Raw genomic sequence first — 15869 nt, 5'->3', positions numbered from 1 at the left:
GATATTCCCCGGCAAGGGCGCCAGAAATCCTTCCTCATACTTGTGATGTGCGTTGGGTTTTCCATGAAGAGGAACGGGTTATCGAAGCATAATGTCGGTAATTATTTCTCTCAGTTATGAAACCAAGGTTTATGGAACCAATAGGAATATCAACCACAACCGTTTTCAGCGGCTGCACACAAAAGAACAAACAACTTGCACCCAACGCGGGCAAGAGGGTTGTCAATCCTCTTGTTCTTGTTATTTGCAAGCGAGTGAGGTGTGTAGATAATTGTAGATAGCAACATAAAATAAAAACAAGTAAATGTCATCAAGGTATTGAAGTTTATATATATATATATATATATATATATATATATATATATTGTGAATAGGCCCGGGGGGAATAATTTTCCCTAATGGCATCTCTCACGAAAAATAGCATACGGTGGGTAAACAAATTATTATTGGGCAATTGACAGAAAAGCAGATTGTTATGCGATAATCACGACAATGAGTATGTGTATATAGGTATCATGTCCATAAACAAATATGCCGACTCTTGCTTGCACCTATTACTATTACTCCACTCGTCGACCGCTATCCATCCTGCATCTAGAGTATTAAATAAAACAGAGTAAAGCATGGAGAACAATGACATGATGTAGACAAAGTAAACTCAAGCAATATGAGTAAACCCCATCATTTTATCCTTAGTAGCATCAACACAAAGATGCATCTTGTCCCCTTCTATCACTGGGATATAGAAATTCGCGAGGTTGAACCTTCTACAATGCACCTCTCGCACCGAAGAAATAACGATCTAGTTAGCCAAACTATTTCAACAGATCGGAGAGAATTACAAAGCTATCATAATCATGCACATAAGAATCATATAAGTATTCAGAGGAGGCTCAAATATTTATCATGAATAATCTGAACATAAACCCACAATTCATCGGATCCCAACAAATGCACCGCACAAAAGGAATTACATCATGTGGATCAAAGCGAAGATGCGATGATCATTGTACTAAAGATCAAGAGAGAGAGATTGCCATTTAGGTACTCGCCATGGACACATAGGTCTGTGGTGAACTACTTACACATCATCGTGAGGGTAGAAAGGTTGATGAACATGCCCTCCGTGATCGATCCCCCCTCCAGCAGGGTGCCAGAACGGAGCTCCAGATGGCCTCCTATCGGAACAAAGACTTGCAATGGCGTAAAAAGTGTTTCGGGACTACTTCTAGTGTTTTTAGGGTAAAAGAGAATTTATAAGCCAGAGGACGGAGTTAGGAGTACCACGAGGGAGGCACAAGCCATCAGGGCGCCCCCAGGTCGCGCCTTGTTGGCTTGTGGGCCCCTTGTGTGGCCTATAGCCTTCTTCCGATACTCCTCAGTATTATTTGATCCAGAAAAAATCAACAAAAAAATTCAGGTCAATTGGAATTCGTTTGGTATGGAAAACCTGAAAAGTGAAAAACATGAAGAAACCAACAACTGGCACTCGACACTGGGTCAATACGTTAGTGCTAAAAATAATATGAATTGGTAAACAAATACCCCCAAAGTATTCTAAAATGATAATATATGAGCATGGAACAATAAAAAGTTATAGATACGTTGGGGACATATCAGGGTTCTCGGCATCATCGGAACCCAAATGACCAATGATGTACGGTATCAGGGTTCTTGGCGTCGACGAAACCCAAATGAAAAATGATGTAGGGTATAGGGTTTCTCGGTGTCTATGAAACCCAAATTAGCAATGAAATAGGGTTTAGGGGTTCTCGGCGTTGACGGAATCGAAATGAGCAATGATGTATGGCATAGGGGTTCTCGGCGTCGACGGAACCAAAATGAACAATGCTTAAATAGATCATATAACGACAACCAAGCTATTAAAGCAACATAGATCACAAATTATATAATTCTTCAATATAACTTCGGCAATCTATGTAAGCAAGATAGATCATGAATCATATAACTTCACCATTCTATCAACCAACTATCAAAGTAACATAGATCGTCATAGATAACTTGAAGCAACACAATTAATAGATTCTTACACAACATAGTGGACTTCAACATAGTTCACAACTTAAAGCAACAAAACTAATAGATTCTTACGCAACCATAGTTTCCAACTTATAGATCCACACACTACACATACATTGTTCACATTTACTTGGCCATAACAACACCATACTTCACAAAAGGTCGGCTAAACATGCTTATTCTTCATCTTCGTCTTCAACTTTAGCTTGTCCATTCATCCAAGATGGCCTGGTTTCCCTTCATATTCTGCTTGTTCTTCTCCTCTGCCTTCAATATATGAACAATGTTAAGCTTGAGTTGAGCCTTGTCTTTAGTGAGCTTTTCATGTCCCTTCTTGAGATCACCCATGTGAAGCTTCAAGTGGAGATAATCTTGGGCGAGCTTTTCCTGTGACTTAGTGAGTTCATCAACCTTCAACTGCAAGTTCCTACTGGCTTCACTAAGTTTTTCCTTCTTGTTCAAATGGTTGAACTTCAAGTTCTGGATGACAGTGCCTTGATCTTTTGTTGGTTCATAAGGATTTTATACTTTTCTTGGATCTTGATGATATATGCATCTTTCTTCTCCATCTCTATCTTCATATGAGAGACAACTGAGCTGGTAACCTCATCTCTCCACTCCTCTGCACTATGCATCTTAGACTGCAAATACCTGAAATCTAACATCCTAACCTTTTGGGTATTGAAAAGTTGATGAACACATTCAACCAATTTGTCACATGTGACCTCCAGTTTGTTCTTATCTTCTGTAAAAGAGTGAATAGTAAGTGAACTATCCTAGTTATCCTTCCTCCTATCACTCATGTTGTCTTCATACATTTCCCATAGCTTCAACAATGAATTACACATAGTAGGAAGTGTTGGGATCTATCGTAGGTGCATCGCATGCGAATTAAAATTCCTACGCGCAGAACATCCAAGAACATGCTATGGAGATGGATCACAAATCGTTACCACTAGACACACAGTGTCGTGCAGCGGAAGTAGAGTTGGGGCAGCACGTCCACGTGATTCGTCTCCTCCTTGTTCATTCTCCCTCGAGTAGCCGGTCCGATCTCCCTCGAACAACCGGTCGCCGGATCCCGTGTGCAGGCTCGCTGGAGCGGCGCAAGTGCATCTCCTCTAATGGTATTCGCACGTGCAGGAGGAACACACCATGCGGCAGGCTGCTAGGTCCTATCACACAGCTGGCGGCGAGTGGAGGTGGCTATTCGCAACTCATGCAGAACCCTAATGACGGCGCCGAAGTTGTCGCTTTCATAGCTATGCCGCACCTCCACTATATATAGGCATCCGGCGTAGGCTAAACTCTTGGGCCTCGCACGGACCCTAAATCCCACATGTTCCTTCCCTTAAGCATGCGAACCTTTAGGTTCTTGTTCACTTGGTCGCTAGTTAGACCACGTCCGACACGGCTAGTGGGTAGCGATCTCTAGCAAGATGTGCCGACTCCAAGTGTCCGATGAAGCTGGTTAGGCGAACCTGCACTTCATACTTCTATTCCCTTTGCCACATGATATACGTTGTCGTGCTCAAGGCGATATGGTCATCCTTGTTGCTGCACGACTGCTACTGCAACAAAAGACCTTCCAACGGCGCCAGAAACAAGCGTGCTGACGGGAGACTATTCTTGTCTTGATTCTCCTCAGCAACGGCACGAGGAATCCTTCTGCTACGGCTACGCCTTTAGGGACTTCCTAGGCAAATATGCAAAGGATTCCCCCGTGGCCTTGGAGCCTTGTGTTGGTGTTCCCTCGAAGTGGAAAGGGTGATGTAGCACAGCGCCGGTAAGTATTTCCCTCAGTTTTGAGAACCAAGGTATCAATCCAGTGAAGGACTATCACAAGTACCTGCACAAACGCAAAGAGCTTGCTCCCAACGCTATGAAGGGGTTGTCAATCCCTTATAGATTGTTTTCCAAGTGAGAACTGAAAGCAACAAAGTAACAAAGCAAAGTAAAAGCGAAAGTGGAAACGATAGGTGTGAATAGACCCGGGGGTCGTAGTGTTCACTAGTGGCTTCTCTCATGAAAGCAAGTAGACGGTGGGTGAACGAATTACTGTCGAGCAATTGATAGAACCGTGCAAAGTCGTGACGTTATGTATGGCAATGATTATATCTATAGGCATCACGTCCAAAACAAATGGACCGATACTTTCTGCATCTACTACTATTACTCCACACGTCAACCGCTATCCAGCATGCATCTAGTGTATTAAGTTCATGAGAACAGAGTACCGCCTTAAGCAAGATGACATGATGTAGATGGACAATCTCATATCTACGATAAAATCCCATCTTGTTACCCTTGATGGCAACAACACGATGCGTGCCTTGCTACCCCTTCTGTCACTGGGAAAGGTCACCACACGATATGAACCCAAAACCAAGCACTTCTCCCATTGTAAGAATCATAGATCTAGTTGTCCAAACAAAACCCAAGACTCAGAGAGGCTTACAAGGATATCAAATCATGCAAATAAGAAATCAGCAAAGACTCAAATATATATCATAAATAATCTGATCACAAATCCACAATTCATCAGATCTCAACAAACACACCGCCAAAGAGGATTACATCAGATAGATCTCCATGAAGATCATGGAGAACTTTGTATTGAAGATACAAGAGAGAGAAGAAGTCATCTAGCTACTAACTACGGACCCGTAGGTTTGAAGTGAACTACTCACGAGTCATTGGAGGGGCGATGATGTTGATGAAGAAGCCCTCCAACTCCAAAGCCCCCTCTGGAAGGGCACCGGGAAGGGTCTCCAGATGAGATCTCGTGGAAACGGAAGCTTGCAGCGGAGGAAAAGTGTTTTCGTGGATGCCCTGATTTTTTGTGGTTTTTTAGGGAATTTATAGGCCAAAGACCTAGGGAAGGGGAGCGCCAGGGGGGCCACAAGCTTGGTTGTTGCGGCCTCCCCCCTGGCCGCGGCAACAGGGCTTGTGGGCCCACTTTCTTGGCCCTCAAGCCTCCCGATCTTCTTCCGTTCTGGAAAAAATCATTTCGGGGATTTTATTCCGTTTGGACTCCGTTCCAAAATCAGATCTGAAAAGAGTAAAAAACACAGAAAAACAAGAACTGGCACTTGGCACTGAGTTAATAAGTTAGTCCCAAAAAAGATATAAAAGGTAAACAAAACATCCAAAGTTGACAAGATAACAGCGTGAAACCATCAAAAATTAAAGATACGTTTGAGACGTACCAACGACCTCTTACTCGTTCCGGTGAATTCGACCAGCATTCGGATTATCTCATAATCCTTATTGCATGGCCACGCTTATCCAGGTCGGATCACCCGAGGGGCCCGGAGTATATCTCTCTTGATCGAAGGGGCAAATCCCATCTTGCTCGACCATGTCTCGCAGCATGGGTCTGGACAAGCCTGAAACCTACCTTTGTAACTACCCAGTCACGGAGTAGCGTTTGGTCGGCCCAAAGCAAGTCTGTCACCATCTCGAGTACATGCGACAGCTCAGGTCTTAGGACATAGAACGTATGTATTACTAGAGATTCACAGATGATCTATCGATGCGTCTCATAGTTGGGTCTGTCCATCTCAAACCTTATCTTGGCTTGGATTCGACTACGTCAAATCCAACCAGATCTTTCTGAGTCATATTATGCAGCTAGCATCCAATGCTACATGGCCAGTGAGACCGGACCATCCACCGTGTCATATGCTAGTCTAACTCGTTGCGCGTACACACAACCCTTTCGGCTAGGGACTCTTTAGGACAGTCATCATACAATGCATAGTCTCACAAACAAGTCACGTACGTACTTGTTAATTACACATCCTTGATAATGTCCAAGGACTATCTTTATTCATAAACACATAGGAAATATCATCATACATGATTGCCTCTAGTTCATATCTCCAACGGGAAGCCATTGTGGGTCAACCCATTCAACAAAACCGTAATTTTGACCTTCCTGCAATATAAACACCACTTATATTGTTACTATCTAACTGAATTCTAATTGACACACGACAAATGATTGTAAGCATAAATTCCATCAAATTCTACATTTAACAATGACATAAAGAACAATAGAGTATCTGCAGTAAATAATGACATCTACACTGCACTAACCCTAAATAAACTAAAGAACAAGAGAACATGTTCGCTGCAAACCAACCTCCTTGGCAAATTGTTTAAGCAATAAACTTTACAAAAAGTAGAGGAGCTGTGAACTTTGAGCAACTCACACTGAACAATCACTTAGCTGCCAATTAAACAGTGGGCATCTGCACTACAAACTAAGCTCTTAGTCAATTATAAAATTAACATTTTCTGGCCAAATTAAATATATAAGGAGTGCATGAGCACATGCCTACTCCAATGATGAGCATCAGCACTATTAAATGGCTTAATAATGACCATCGATACTACTATGAAAGGACTAAACTAAAGAACAGGACCATGTGCACTGCAATAACCCTAAGTAACATTTTCTGGCCAAATTAAATTTACAAGGAGTGCATGAGCACTGCATACTCCAATGATGAGCATCGGTACTACTAAATGGCCTAATAATGACCATCAGTACTACTAAGTAATGGCTAAACTAAAGAACACGAGCATGTGCACTACAATAACCCTAAGTAAACTAAAGAACAAGCTACTACCAATTTTATACAATTAACACAAAATGTGCAGAATCTTACTTTCCTAGCACAAACTAAGAACCTCCTGCCCGTATCAAACCCCTCAAAGGATACATGCCTCTCAGCTGGCACATGATGGTGCTCGCAAGGAACAATGGGTCCTATCTCAATGCCGATGCAGTCTTGGTGTTCAATGCTAGCAGGGATCTACAGGAGCAAAATGAACCAAAACCCCCAAATCAAAGATTGAATCCCCAAAGCAAAAAATCCTAACCCTAAACCTAGCTCCACCACTAACATGGTACTGCATGTTGTCGTTGGAGGAGTTGATGTACTCTAGACTGCAGTAGTTATTGTTGCTCTCATCCTCGTACACCATGGTGCGGTGGAGGCAGCAGCGGCGGCGGACTGTGTGGCACGTCGGCGGTGAATTGGAGGGAGGAGGGCGAGAGTGAGGTGGATGACTCGGTTCGACCCAGCCCAGCCATTTAAACCGACCAAGCCGGCCTCGTCCTAGTTGGCGGAGCGGCACGTGCCGGTTGGTGATACGTCTCCAACGTATCTATAATGTTTGATGGTTTCATGCTATTATCTTGTCAAACTTTGGATGTTTTGTATGCCTTTTATATCTTTTTTGGGACTAACTTATTAACTCAGTGCCAAGTGCCAGTTCTTGTTTTTTCCGTGTTTTTGACCCTTTTCAGAGGAGGATTTTAAACGGAGTCCAAACGGAATAAAACTTCCGAAAAGATTTTTTCCAGAACAGAAGATACGCAGAAAGCTTGGGAACCAAGGCAGGGAGTCCCGGGGGAGGCCACAAGCCCCCATGGCGCGGCTAGGGGGCGCGCCTCCCAGGCTTGTGGGCTCCCTGGGCCTCCCCTGCCCTAGCTCCTTCGCCTATAAATTCCATAAAATCCCTAAAAAATCAGGAGATCCACGAAAATACTTTTCCGCCGCCGCAAGCTTCTGTCTCCGCAAGATCCCATCTGGGGCACATTCTGGTGCCCTGCCGGAGGGGGGATTCGGATACGGAGGGCTTCTTCATCAACACCATGACCTCTCCGATGATGCGTGAGTAGTTCACCATAGACCTTCGGGTCCATAGCTAGTAGCTAGATGGCTTCTTCTCTCTCTTGGATCTTCAATACAAAGTTCTCCATGACCTTCATGGAGATCTATCCGATGTAATCTTTTTTTGCGGTGTGTTTGTCGAGATCCAATGAATTGTGGATTTATGATCAGATTATCTATGAATCTTATTTGAGTTTCTTCTGATCTCTCTTATGCATGATTTCATATCCTTGTAATTCTCTTCGAGTTGTGGGTTTTTTTTGGCCAACTTGATCTATGATTCTTGCAATGGGAGAAGTGCTTGGTTTTGGGTTCATACCATGCGGTGACCTCACCCAGTGACAAAAGGGGTAGCGAGGCACGCATCGTGTTGTTGCCATCAAGGGTAAAAAGATGGGGTTTTCATCATTGGTTTGAGTTTATCCCTCTACATCATGTCATCTTTCTTAAGGCGTTACTCTGGTCGTCATGAACTCAATACACTAGATGCATGTTGGATAGCGGTCGATGTGTGGAGTAATAGTAGTAGATGCAGAAAGTATTGGTCTACTTGTCTCGGACGTGATGCCTATATGTATGATCATTGCCTTAGATATCGTCATGACTTTGCGCGGTTCTATCAATTGCTCGACAGTAATTTGTTCACCCACCGTAATATTTGCTATTTTGAGAGAAGCCTCTAGTGAACACTATGGCCCCGAGTCTACTTCACACCATATTTTCAGCCTTACTCTTTTACTTCGTTGCACTTTCCGCCTTCAGATCTCACTTTGCAATCAATCTTGAAGGGATTGACAACCCCTTTATAGCGTTGGGTGCAAGCTCTTTTGTGTTTGCGCAGGTACTCTCGACTTGACGAGATTCTCCTACTGGATTGATACCTTGGTTCTCAAACTGAGGGAAATACTTACTGCTCCTATGTTGCATCACCCTTTCCTCTTCAAGGGAAAAGCAACGCAAGCCAAGTCTCCGTCAACGTGCCAATTTCTGGCGCTGTTGTTTGAGAAGTAGCAGTTGGCCAGTATGTTACTTGACACATGGGGTCGTACGGTCATATACAATGTCAATACTGTGTTATACGGTGCTCAAACAAAATAGTTAGTCTTAGACTTGGTACCGACATGCAAAAAATGAATAGCCATACCAATCCGTTAGACGTGCCCCAAGTGTGGTACTTCCGTGCAATTAACTCAGTTCAAAGACAAGTTCAAGGGCTATTAACGGAATTATGTCTCAAGGGTGACTCCTACCACTAGAAGTCGGTCCATCAGATAGCCTGAGGCCCCTAGGGTCGATACATGTCCTCGGCTATCATCTTGGCATGCGGGCCCTCTAGAATGAAGGACCAAATTACTTGGGGCACACGACAAGGAAGTCGGTGTCCCAAGAGGATTCCTGCACTACCTTAGATCAGTTAGGACTTGTAAACCTAGGACCTTGGCATCCTTCATAAGCCGGTTCAGGCTAGTGGACAGGGAGAACCAATCTCATAGGTACATCACTCATCGATTCATCATCGTACCTTGTGGGCTTGTACACCCATATACATCAATCTAACACGAGGATGAGTAGAGCTTTACCTCCACTATGAGAGCCTAAACCTATGTATTCCGGTCTCTTGTTTCCCCTCTGCTCTTTCTGGGTAGTTGCATCACTCCATCAAGGTGTTTGCCCTCTCCGGCTAGTCATATCACTCCATTGAGGGGTCTACCCGATTCCACTCCATCGACCATTCTCCAAAAAAACAGAAGAGATAAACAAAACTATCTACCATTTATCACATCAAGTACATGAATGTTGGTGTTGGTGTTGGTTTAGCCCAACCCTAAGGCCTCATTCGGTACAAGAGATTTTCCATCCCCCAAGGGGTTGGGGATTGTAGGCGATTTGGTGATACCCTTGCCTTTATCCAATCCCTTCAAATCCCCACATTCCTCCCATCCCAATCCCCTACATTCCCTGCACATACAAATATTGTTTCACAGGTGGGAATTGCGTTTGTACTAACATAATTCTACATCACTTGGAATCAATCTCTTATCATAAAATATCAATCTTTTAGCATCTGATCGACTAAGACAACAACATAGCACAAATCGCACCACAATAGCAAAAACATGCACAATGCATACCAGCAACAACAACACAACAACAAATTTCAAATATTTATAAGATTGTGCAAAATAAAACCAATATTTACAGCTTAAACAGAACTTGCTAAAATCCATTCACAATCCAAGCATCTTGCTATCAAGTGGACGATAGTGTGGAATATGAATATTACAAAATAGTGCAAACATATCAGGGGTGACACACACTTCATGAACAGAATAGCAGGTCCTCAAATGATTCCATCACCACTAGCTTGTGGGGATGGCAGCTCTTTCCTTTGCTACTATCTAGTTCTTGGGAGTGGTAGCCAAGACACAAAATAACTCCTGAAGAAAGCATCGATCTTGAGTCCACATGAGAGAAAAAAAAAAGCAAAAATACTACTACGAGTGTTATGGACCATATGAACTTTAGTGTACATGCAAAGATTTTTTTTCTTTCAGTTCCTTGAATGTTCTATCATTACAACTAGCAAAGCAAATGTTTAGAAAATGCAAAGTGGCAAGGGAACGTGAACATAACACTTTCTAGTCATTAAAGATTGATATTGAAAGCTAACAATTTCTAAAATGTTAAATCCATGACTCTGAACAGCAAGATCTGCGGTTTTTTCCTCAGAAAAGGGAGTTTGAAGATAAAAATAGCTATGGATGCATCTAGTGAGCTAGAGAAGTTGAATGCGGCACAAATACAAGGCACAAATACAAGGCAGACAAACGGGTAGAAACATTGTACAATTCTACTATGCAGTGCTTCAAGTTGCAACGAGATATCAAATTGACATACTTTGCAGATTTGTGGTATGTTGATCATACCTCATGAGGACATCTGACTCCGAAGCCACATAACAACATAACAACAGTCTCTTTATTATATTACTATATTGTTGGACTTTGATCCTCACCATGAAAGAGATCATGTGAAGTTTTTCTCCACTCAGTATTGTCTAAATTTTTGCTCCACTAAGTTACTAATTGTTGTCGAAAAGGAAAAATTGAACAGACGAAACTAATTCTCTGCGTCGACTAATGGAAAGGAAAGAGCCCAGCTTGGGAAATGAAAACTGAAATCCCCCCCCCCCCCAATCTAAATACCAGGAGTCTAGGACTAGTCGAGAAACGTGTAGGCAGACCGCAAACATGTAGCCAAAAACGACCAGTTCATTATACAAATAAGTATGAGCAAGTTGAGGCATGATTCATGCGATCTTAGTACTGAGAAACCAACACCTACTACTGAACTGAACCCATATTATGAAACAGAATTGGTAGGCATGAGCTGTTCTTGATCTTGATGTAAATTCAACAAAAGAAGGCTAATCACAGATAAAGTGCGTCTTAAGTACAAACTGCAGAACAAAGATAGCAACAACCATACTAGCAAGAACTAAGATATACAAGGTCGTCAAAGAATCATAGGTAAAACCCTAGACAAGGGGGAGTGGAGCGGTGAAGTGGAACCGGTCCATACCGGCGAAAATGTCAGGTTTTCGAAAGGATGTGGGTGTCAGAGGTGGCAAGGGCTGAGGCAGTGTGGACGACGGTGACAATGAAGTGGATGCCGACGGCGGCAATGGAGTGGACGACAAGGCTAGGAAGAGCCAAGAGGCCTTTGGATCTGAGGCAGAGCAAGGCAGAGAAGGCGGCATCGTCATGGTCGGGGAAGGATTTTCGCTAGAGGGAAGCTCGCGTTTCCTGTCACACGAGTATTGGAGGGTTTCCCATGTAATTTTGGGAATGTGCCGGTCCAATACCAGGCTACCAAATGGGCTTGTGGGGATTTTTCGGGATTTTTGTACCGGCAGGTAAAATACTCGTGGAAACAGTCAAATACCCTAGTGCCGAACGAGGCCTAAAGGGGAAGCCTGCTAATCCACAAATACAGTTATACAGCAGCAACTGATATACAATATAGACCTCTCCCCCGGAGCTAATACAAATAGGCAGCCGTACATGTTGTACAATGGGGAGCAGTTTTCTTCCAATATTATCTACCCACTTCCGCTCATCTTCTTCATCGTGGAGATGAAATGACTAACAGTCTTTCTCATGAGCTCTTTGAGACTGATGAGCGAAGGCGAGAATACAGCGTGGTGTTCCTCAGGATGAGGTAGACGATGAAGGCGAGGTAAACAGCCAGCACGACGCACAAGCTTGAGCGAACAACTGCGCCCCGCACTTCCTCGGTGTAGAAGGACAGTATGAGGTATCCGTTGATGAGCATCAAAAAGATTGTGACGATCCAACTTATCACCTAAACAAGAGCACAAATTTAAGTTAGCATAACAAACAAGGGACGGGCAGTGTTACCATTTCTGCAACGTTGCATTATCGCCACCCACCAAAAACATTATATCTTCATGATTTTTTTTCTCATCTGAATACAATTTCATCATAAAACATATAATTGCAGACTAAATAAACAAAAACAAAAAACTGGTCGACAAGCTGTTGAAGTTGGAAAATATTGAATGGCTACAGCTGTAAGGTGCCTAAGTAAAATCGGGATCTGAAACTAAGGGCTCTCTGCTCGGTAATTACGGGATTAAAAGCTTTTTAGTCCTTTCAGACGAATTACAAAATCTTATGCAGTGACACGACCAACAACTCCTACAGCAGCAAATGTAACACTTGAAGAAATATTTAAGTTCACTGCTAGCATGAAAGTTACAAAATTTTATGAATAGCAGATAGTCAAAGCAAACTTACTTTTGTGATAGGACCAACCACGAATGACCCCATGAGCTGCTCACTCGAAACAAGGGTGATGAGAGGAATTAGTGCAAATGGAATCTGAATGGACTGAAGAACATTGAGCGACTCATTCAGAACGTCCATGGTAGGATCTTCAGTATCAAAAAATAAAGCCACAATCATAGTCGGAATAATGGCAAAGCTTCGAGTAATCACTGCTCGTAACCACTTCTTCAATCGAAGATTAAGGAAACCTCCCATGACGAATTGGCCTGCATATGTGCCGGTGATCGTGCTACTCTGTCCAGACGCTAACAATCCGATAGCCCATATATAGAGGACAGGAAACAGGGCAGTTCCATATTTCTCCTGTAAGTACTGGCCAGCATTCTCAAGACCTATGTTATCAGCTTGTTCAGATCCGTAAAATCCTTTAGCGAATACCGTTGTAACACAGATGTTAATGAAGAAGGAGATGATGAGAGCAAGGATGGACTCAATGTTGTAATAGTAAACTGCTTCTTGAACACGGGATTTCTTTTTTGTGTCAATCTTCCTGGACTGCACTAGCGCCGAGTGCAAGAAAACATTATGAGGCATGATGATGCAGCCCACAATTCCAACCGCCTGTTTGATAGTCTTCGAGCTCAGCTTTGGAACCACCAAACCTAATTATTAAAAATACTGAGTAAATTCTTCTACTTCTCAAGAGTGCTTCATAAACAAAAGCACCTGCCAACATATCAGACCGAGAATTACCGATCAGAAGCTCCTTCCCACTAGGCTTCGTTTCACCAAACATGATCGCGAATGATATAGCCATGGTTGCAATCAAGACGCCGAAAAACGCTTCCAGTTTTCTCACACCATAGTTCTCCAGGAATAGAAAGATGAAGCTGGCATGAAAAACATGTCATATGAGCCAAAATATAGCAATATATATCAGTTCTGCTGAAAAGTTCTACACCATAAGAGGAAAGAGGCAGTTGGTGGTACTTAAAATAAAGCTGATGTCAAAATCAGACAAGGATTGGATAACACCACCATAGCAGACAAAGGATAAACGGAAACATTTGTCAATCATTATACACCCTTAAATTTTTGGCAGGACTCCTCCAAACAATTATTTGATCATTTCTCTTCCTTCCATTGCTATCAATCTCACCATCCAGAAATCCCAAAACACTGTGGCAGTTAGCGATTCAGAATAAGCAGTGATAGAATTGTACGGGTAATAGACAAGAACACGTCCATATTTTAGTCTCTGTAACAACTAGGACAAGTCTTTGACCAAAGAGAAACCTAACACAAGGTACTAAACCGACCAATAAGCACGCAGTGCCGCCTGTCCCACACAAAATTATAAAATTAAGAGAGTGGAGCCACAACTCGACCAAAAGGTCACAAACATTATGTAACCTTCAGACATGGTGAAGTTGTGATATCGACAAAGCTAACAGAACTCCTTTGTCTGCATGTTTCTCTAGCACAGACTGTTTTTTTTTATGCTGATGTTCCAAACAAAAAAAGAGCAAGCAAAGTGTGCAAGCAACAACAGCTTCGTTCGATTGGCAAGGAGTGGGGAAGCCCCTCTAGCCCAAAAATGTTTTATAGAGTATTTGTGTGGCAATTTTCAGCCCCCAGATGATGCTCCAGAAGTTGGTATGAACTTCTGTGCAGCAAAGCAACAAGAGGAAGCAAACAAGGAGCAGTCCTGGTCAGGATCGATTCCCTGCAACTGCAAGCACAGCACACCAGAGACACTCGGGCTGTATTGTTTATTACCCAACAAACAAGATGGAACTGATCAACTGAACGAATCCAAAGACAAGCACGAGAAAAGGGAAAGAAATGGAAGCAAAATCAGCTCACGCGAAGAAAGGCATCGAATATCTTCAGATGCCATCGGTGCGCAGATTTTTACTACTACCTACCAGAGAAAGGAACCCCTGAACGAACTTATTCGCGAGCTCTAGTCTCGACAACTCCAAAAAGATAAAGAACAGAGCGGCTCGATTTGTAACCAACCAACTAACTAGAGCCTAGAGGCCGCCAAAATCTTACTATGCAGTTTGAGTTCTGTGCCAAGAGGAAAAGAACAGAGGAGGGGGCCGTAATTTGATTCCCGGCAGAAGCAGGAGCAGGGGCAGGGGCAGGAAGCAAGCGAACTGACCAGTCGAAGGCGGTGATGACGACGCCGCCCCAGAGCGGCACGATGCCGCCGGAGAGGATCTTGATGGCAATCGCGCTGCCGATGACCTCCTGTATGTCGGCGCCGACGAGGGCGAGCTCCGTCATGACCCAGAGCGCGCGGGTGGCCCAGGGCGGGTACTCCTCCCGGCAGAGCTCGGCGAGGTGCTTCCCGGTGACGACCCCGAGGCGCGCGGAGAGCAGCTGGACGAGCGCGCCCATGACCGTGGCCCAGAGCAGCAGCCAGAGGAGCTGGTACCCAGCGGCGGCGCCCGCCTGCAGGTCCCCCTCGAGGTTGCCCGGGTCGAGGAAGCCGATGCACATAAGGAAGCCGGGGCCCGTGAAGCGCCAGAGCTTCCGCCATGAGAAGGCCGGGCGCGCACGCGCTGCGCCGGGGCCGCCGCCGCCGTCGTCGTCGTCGGGCTCCGAGTCGGAGATGGAGATGGAGACCTTGTCGTCCGAGTCGTACGCGCGCTCCTCGTACTCGTCGTGCGACGAGGAGGCCGAGGCGCCCCCGCCCGGGAGGAGGCTCTCGCCGAGGTCGCGGGACGCCATGGGAGCGGACTGCGGAGGAGGATGCGTGCGCGAGTGGAGCGTGGGTTGTGTGTGGGGGGGAGTTCCTTAACTCCTTCGTGAAATCAGTAGCGCTGGTTTCTGTTGGAACGACTTATAGTTCCGTTTCTTAATCGAGCATTAACTGCCTTTTTTCCTCGTCCGGCATCAATCGAAAAAAATAAATGAAAATTGTTTGTTTTACTCCTTGTGAAAGATCTGCTGTATCATCTCCTCCTTGTAAATGGAGCTCGAGAAAAATCAAGAAGAATCGCCATGGAGTAAAGTTGCTTCAAGCAACGCCTCGGAGAAAATCGCACCGTATATTTTGGTGTGGAGTGCTTTAGTTTCTTTGTGGATACGATGCACTGTGCTTGAGATTGACGAAGTTGTTGTCACGTGTGCCTTTGTAGTTGAACGCACATCACAGAAATGACTGAAATAGATTCAAAAATACATGAGCTCCAGTATTAAATGTATGACGTGAAATATACCATTGTTCTTCTAACCGTCTAACTACATGTGAGTTAGAAACTACCTTGCATTGTTCTTATTTTTTCTCGTTAGAAGATTAGGTTGAGTCATCGGTCGAGCT

General features: G+C 44.0%; 1 protein-coding gene across 1 annotated transcript; it reads right to left on the bottom strand.

Moving 5' to 3' along the window:
* Positions 1-11618: 11618 nt before the first annotated feature.
* On the bottom strand, positions 11619-15383 carry LOC123449372 (metal transporter Nramp2). The gene is made up of 4 exons (XM_045126574.1): positions 14706-15383; positions 13292-13428; positions 12548-13200; positions 11619-12092 (listed from the first exon to the last, which is right to left on the bottom strand). The coding sequence occupies exons 1-4, from the start codon at positions 15275-15277 to the stop codon at positions 11886-11888; spliced, it is 1569 nt and encodes a 522-aa protein (XP_044982509.1). The 5' UTR covers positions 15278-15383; the 3' UTR covers positions 11619-11885.
* Between the last annotated feature and the right edge of the window lie 486 nt (positions 15384-15869).

The sequence above is a fragment of the Hordeum vulgare genome, chromosome 4H (genome assembly GCF_904849725.1).
Source record: "Hordeum vulgare subsp. vulgare chromosome 4H, MorexV3_pseudomolecules_assembly, whole genome shotgun sequence".
Lineage (NCBI taxonomy): Eukaryota > Viridiplantae > Streptophyta > Magnoliopsida > Poales > Poaceae > Hordeum > Hordeum vulgare.
The sequence above is the reverse complement of the archived record's forward strand: the minus strand, read 5'-3'. Positions and strand labels throughout refer to the sequence as shown.

What these genes read in the sequence shown, in the direction of transcription:
- LOC123449372 (XM_045126574.1), bottom strand. Translation starts at nt 15,277, where the DNA reads ATGGCGTCCCGCGACCTCGGCGAGAGCCTCCTCCCGGGCGGGGGCGCC. An exon ending in GTCATCACCGCCTTCGACTG is followed by an intron (nt 13,429 to 14,705) that starts GTCAGTTCGCTT and finishes TTTTCATGCCAG; the next exon opens with CTTCATCTTTCTATTCCTGG. An exon ending in TGGTTGGTCCTATCACAAAA is followed by an intron (nt 12,093 to 12,547) that starts GTAAGTTTGCTT and finishes GCTCTTGTTTAG; the next exon opens with GTGATAAGTTGGATCGTCAC.